Raw genomic sequence first — 5941 nt, 5'->3', positions numbered from 1 at the left:
TGAAACCCTGTCTCTACTAAAAATACAAAAATTTGCCAGGCATGGTGCGCACCTGTAATCCCAGCTACCCGGGAGGCTGAGGCAGGAGAATTGTTTGAGCTCAGGAGGCGGAAGTTGCAGTGAGCCGAGATCGAGCCACTGAATTCCAGTCTGGGTGACAAAGCGAGACTCCATCTCAAAATAAATAAATAGTAAATGACATATTTTAGATTTCATGCATTTCCAGTGAAAACATGTAATTTATAATTTTTGCACTTATTTTGGTAAAACAGTAATGTCAATGATGGGTTTTAAAAATCGGCACTTGACAAAATACTATCACAGTATACTGAAAACTTCTGTCAGTTCTAAACTATTATGAGTCATTTACAGATTATGATCATAGGAGAAACAGGCCTTACATATCTTACTTAAATCCCAGTTGATTTAGGGCTCTAGTTCAAACATCATTAGCATGACAGTCAGCTAACACATGTAATAGTGATATTTTACCAGGCTGATGGCTGCATGAATTTACTTATTTATTTATGAACAGGGTCTCACTGCCCCCAGGCTGGAGTTCAGTGGCATAATCTTGGCTCACTGCAACCTCTGCCTCTTGGGGCTCAAGTGATTCTCCCACCTCAGCGTACCGAGTAGTTGCGACTACAGGTGCACATCACCATGCCCAGCTAATTTTTGTATTTTTAGTAGAGACAGGGTTTCACCATGTTGGCCAGGCTGGTCTCGAACTCCTGGCTTCACGTGATCCTCCTACCTCAGCCTCCCAAAGTGCTGAGATTACAGGTGTGAGCCACTGCACCTGGCCACGAATGAACTATTTAAGCTATGTGTGTATAGGTTGTGTTTGCTCAGATATGCCTTTGCATATTCAATATTACCAATATGCTAGTGTATTATTATATCAGATATATCTATAGCGGTTAGTATTATCAGCAAAAGCCGTATCTCTCTGAAAGACTAGCATTTAGCCCATTTTTAACCTTCATCCACCCTGAGTGGGACAATACAAGGTTTTCAATGAACATGGTATTATATAATTGTTTTATTAAAATCTTAAATTTTAGGATTATTATCAATTCTCTTGATATCTGGATTTGACAGTACCACACCCTTGGAGGCCTCAAAGATTTCTGAAGTTTTTAAATAAGCCAGAAAATGAGGGATTAAACATTTGACTATGTGGCATATAACATAGCTGTTTTGTCATTTGCAGCTATAAACTTACTTACAAACGAGTTTATTACTTTGAGTCTGAATTCGTTGTATTTAGGGGCCACTGCTCTTGAGAACATTGACTAGGAAACTTTAAGCTCATTTTAAGGAATAGGTATTGCACTCTCCCACAGAAATTCAAACTGTTGATAAATTTGGTGCCTTTAAAACTTTTTTCGGGGGGGGGAGGGTGTACCTCCTTCCCTTGCTTACCTCCCCATCTTCCAGTGCCAGCCTCAGCTTCCCACCTCCCTGATGCTTCTTTGCTGCCCTTCTTTCTGGAGCTCTCACTTGGCCCTTCCTTGCTTCCTTCCCAGGCCCTGCAGGAGGGGGGGTTTCTGTCTACTAGCAGCACCTGGTGTGAAGCAAAGGACTTCCCAATTGGAGACAGACAGTGACGGTCTTCACTTGCAAATTAAAACTCATTTATTAAGCCTGGACATAGTGGCACAGACCTGTAATCCCAGAACTTTGGGGGGCTGAGGCAGAAGCATTGGTTGTGGCCAGGAGTTTGAGACCAGCCTGGGCAGCATAACAAGACCCTGAGACTCTGTCTCTACAATAAATATAAAAAATTAGCTGGACGCTGTGGCACATACGAAAATATTAGCAACTGGGGAGGCTAAGGTGGGAGGACCCCTTGAGCTCAGTTAGAGGATACAGTTGGGCTCTGATCGCACCACTGCTCTCCACCCAGGGGCAAGACCCTGTCTCTATTAAAAACAAAAACAAAACCAAAATAACTTGTTAAATACAGAACACAGTCCCCTCTCAGATCTGGAGATTCAGTAAGCAAACACCATAGGCGGAGCTGAGATGCTCTCTGAGAAACAGCTCTCCGGCCCCAGCACCATGGTCAGCGCCCGCTGCCTGAAGGGCCCAGGGCCACCAGCCGAGGCCGCCCCGGCAGGGCTGGCAACTCTTGGGAGCGCTGCGCAGAGGAAGAAAGCTGCCTCGCCACACTCCAGAGGGTCAGGTCAGGCCACCAACAGCTGCCAGTGATCTGGGATGGATCTGATCCACTGGGGAAACCGGCAGGGGAGCATGGGAAGTTGTAACTTTTGTCTTCCAGGGAGCCCATTCATTTGGGGTATTGTGAAAAGTGACTAAGGAGGATGTGGGGGGATGGGAATCCCTCTTCCGGCTCCACTCCCACCCCAAGCAAATAAACACGACCACTTTACGCAGCTTAACAGAATGACTTTAATGCTTCTTCAAGTTTTCCATTTCCTTCCACAGGGCTTTGTTTCGAAAAATAACAAAATGAGGTAATAAGTTAATGTATGTACACGTTATAAACACTGTGTCAGTTTACGATGGCAACAAAGGAAGTTGTTACGAAGAAAGTGAATGTGGGGTGGCTGGAGGTCAGTTGCCAGCCGATTGAGCAGATTCGTCGTCCTGAGAAGTCGCGCGCTGGAGGTGGAGTGTGTCTAGAAGCACTTGCGGTGGACAATGGAAGGGCCGGCCTCGTCGTACTCCTGCTTGGTGATCCACATCTGCTGGAAGGTGGACAGGGAGGCCAGGATGGAGCCGCCGATCCACACCGAGTACTTGCGCTCTGGCGGGGCGATGATCTGCAAGACAGAGCGTGAGGTGGGGAGATCTCACCCCAGAGCCCACCCCGCCGACAGCCCGCGCAGGCCGCCGCCCACCTTGATCTTCATAGTGCTGGGTGCCAGAGCAGTGATCTCCTTCTGCATCCGGTCAGCAATACCGGGGTACATGGTGGTGCCTCCAGACATGACATTGTTGGCATACAGGTCCTTCCTGATGTCGATGTCGCACTTCATGATGCTGTTGTAGGTTGTCTCATGAATGCCGGCGGACTCCATACCTGGGGACCGCGGAGGGGAGCGTGAGCGGGAGCTCCGGGCGCCGGGGGCTGGCGGGGCCTGGGGGCCGGGGCGCGGGCGCGCGGGGCTCACCGATGAAGGAGGGCTGGAAGAGCGTCTCCGGGCAGCGGAAGCGCTCGTTACCGATGGTGATGACCTGCCCGTCTGGCAGCTCGTAGCTCTTTTCCAGAGAGGAGGAGGAAGCGGCCGTGGCCATCTCGTTCTCGAAGTCCAGGGCCACGTAGCACAGCTTTTCCTTGATGTCGCGCACGATCTCGCGCTCAGCTGCGTAGGGTAGAAGCAGGAGAGGAGCCCTCACTCAGGGCCCACCGCCGGCCCTCCCTCCCGGGGTGCCGGGGCTCCGCGCACCTGTGGTCACGAAGGAGTAGCCGCGCTCAGTGAGGATCTTCATCAGGTAGTCGGTGAGATCGCGGCCCGCCAGGTCCAAGCGCATGATGGCGTGCGGCAGCGCGTAGCCCTCATAGATGGGCACGTTGTGGGTGACGCCGTCGCCGGAGTCCAGCACGATGCCTGTGCGCGCGCGGGAGTGAGTGAGTCGTTGGGGGCGAGGCCGAGGCTGGGCGCTCAGCGCTAGGGGCGGGGGCGGGGGCGGGGACGGGAGAGGGGCCTGGGCGCAGGGGGCACTCACCAGTGGTCCTGCCGGAGGCGTAGAGGGACAGCACGGCCTGGATGGCCACGTACATGGCGGGCACGTTGAAGGTCTCAAACATGATCTGGGTCATCTTCTCGCGGTTGGCCTTGGGATTGAGGGGGGCCTCGGTGAGCAGGGTGGGGTGCTCCTCGGGGGCCACGCGGAGCTCGTTGTAGAAGGTGTGGTGCCAGATCTTCTCCATGTCGTCCCAGTTGGTGATGATGCCGTGCTCGATGGGGTACTTCAGGGTCAGGATACCTCTCTTGCTCTGAGCCTCGTCGCCAACGTAGGAGTCTTTCTGACCCATACCAACCATGACGCCCTGCGGATCCGAGACACCACGCACCCATTAACGCCGCTCCGGGTGGCACCAGGCTGGGTTACGCGGTGACCCCGACCCGGCTCCCTCCGCGGAGCGGCAGCCTGACCTGGTGTCGGGGGCGGCCCACGATGGACGGGAACACGGCCCTAGGGGCGTCATCCCCGGCGAAGCCGGCTTTCACCAGGCCGGAGCCATTGTCGCACACGAGGGCGGTGGTCTCGTCTTCGTCGCACATTGTGTCTAGTTTCTGCAAGGACAAGGAGACCGCGCGGTGCATCAGCGCAGACGTCTCAGCGGCAGCGGGGGAGACCTGGCCGGCCCCGACGTCCTCCCTCCCCAGGAACCTAGGGATATCCCCTACCAGAACCACTCAAATTCTGCCAGGGCGGCGACCAGGGGTTCTCTTCCTGAGCTTTGCCCCTGGCTAAGGGCTGCCCTGCACCAGGAAAAGGGGCACAGGGTCGTGAGACCACACTGAGAAGTCCTCTGTCCACACAGCCAGGGGAACATGTCCCCCAAGACCTGTCTGCCCTCCCTGCCTGAAACCTGCTCCAGGAGCTGGACGCTGGTGCCCATGCTCTCTGCACCTCCCTGACCACATCTGTCACCCAGGAAGATAAGGCCTGGGCACTGCCTGCTCGCTGGGCCAGCGTGAGGGTGGAAGGAGATGCCCATGGGAAAGGCATTGGCACCCCATCCAGGGAAGAGTGACCTGTTAGGAACCCTACGACATTTCAAACTCAGAAAGGGCCTTTTTGCCTGTTGGAAACCCAGCGTGGGTGGTCCTGGCTGCTCGCTCATTAGCTCTAGCGCTAGTTCGGAAGGCAACTGCCTTGGCGACAACTAAAGCAAAACCGTTTATCTCCCTAGGCACATCCTACATGCCGCATAAAGCAGCCCAGAGGGGCTAGAGAAAAATCTGGAGACGTCTAATTTCCAGAGGCTGTCTTGTCTCCTTTTTAAAGCGCATGTGGCTCGGGAGACGAGGCACAGCGCTCGGGGCACAGGCCTGGGGCTGACCAGGTGAACCGACTGGGTTCTGCCCCGGAGTTCTTCAGGTTCCCCTCGATATTACCCTGTCCCCCTGTCCCCTCCCAACTACCGCCCTACCTGGGCGGGTAGCTACAACTGCTACTCTCGGCTCGGGCCCTGGTCGCCGCGGGAGGGAAGCGAGGCTTCACTTGGTGCTGTCCGCTGCAGTGGCCGCTTGTCTGTCTGCTCAGGTTTTATATAGCCCGCGGGCACTCCCTCAGCGCCACCCCGCAGGAATGTCGCTGCCCTTCTCCAGCCATATTTGGGTGTTGGGCACTAGAGCCCCCTCCCTCGGCCGGTTCGCGGCCTGGGCCCCCGCCCGGGTCCCCTGCGTTGACCAAAGAAGGAGCGGGTTGGCCCGGTCCCAGGTAACGCGGGCCGGGCCGTATATGGAGTGTCTCCCTAGCGGGTTGGCCCCTCCTGACCCGACCCAGTTGCCCGCTGGAGGGGATGGGGTGGGGCGAGGGTCACCTCGTGCGCCGGTGGGTGCATGTGTGCGCCTGCGCTCTGGGAACCACACCTGTCCCGAAGGCTTCCCCACCCATGCCCACTCTGAGCGCCCTGGGAGCTCGGGAAGGTGCCTGACTGCTAACTTCCAATATTTCAACTCCTCTTCAGGTTCTTTGCTCAGATTCCCAAACTCCCACTTGCGACTACCCGGAGGAGGGAGACGTGTGGAGTGGTGGGCTTGGGCGGATTGGAGAAGCAGTCACTCCTGAGCCTCAGGCAGGGAAGGAAGGCGAACTCCCTTCCCCTGACGCCCCTGGAACTCCATTTCTCTCTTCCTACCCCTGAGCTCCCTGAATCCAAAAAAACTGAGCCACGTCGACCCCTTCCCCCACCGCACAGAGGGCCACTGGCGGCCGGAGGGCGCGCAGCTGTCGC

At 55.4% G+C, this 5941-nt stretch overlaps 1 protein-coding gene across 1 annotated transcript; it reads right to left on the bottom strand.

Annotated features, from left to right (window-relative positions):
* Positions 1 to 2394: 2394 nt before the first annotated feature.
* ACTA1 (actin alpha 1, skeletal muscle) lies at positions 2395 to 5282 on the bottom strand. Its single transcript, XM_033196073.1, has 7 exons — positions 5135 to 5282; positions 4131 to 4271; positions 3700 to 4024; positions 3420 to 3581; positions 3144 to 3335; positions 2871 to 3052; positions 2395 to 2792 (listed from the first exon to the last, which is right to left on the bottom strand). Exons 2-7 carry the CDS (start codon positions 4257 to 4259, stop codon positions 2649 to 2651), a joined length of 1134 nt encoding a protein of 377 aa, XP_033051964.1. The 5' UTR covers positions 4260 to 4271; positions 5135 to 5282; the 3' UTR covers positions 2395 to 2648.
* Between the last annotated feature and the right edge of the window lie 659 nt (positions 5283 to 5941).

The sequence above is a fragment of the Trachypithecus francoisi genome, unplaced genomic scaffold (genome assembly GCF_009764315.1).
Source record: "Trachypithecus francoisi isolate TF-2019V2 unplaced genomic scaffold, Tfra_2.0 Lachesis_group5, whole genome shotgun sequence".
Classification (NCBI taxonomy): Eukaryota; Metazoa; Chordata; class Mammalia; order Primates; family Cercopithecidae; genus Trachypithecus; species Trachypithecus francoisi.
Note: the sequence above shows the minus strand (reverse complement) of the source record. Positions and strands in the feature narration are given on the sequence as shown.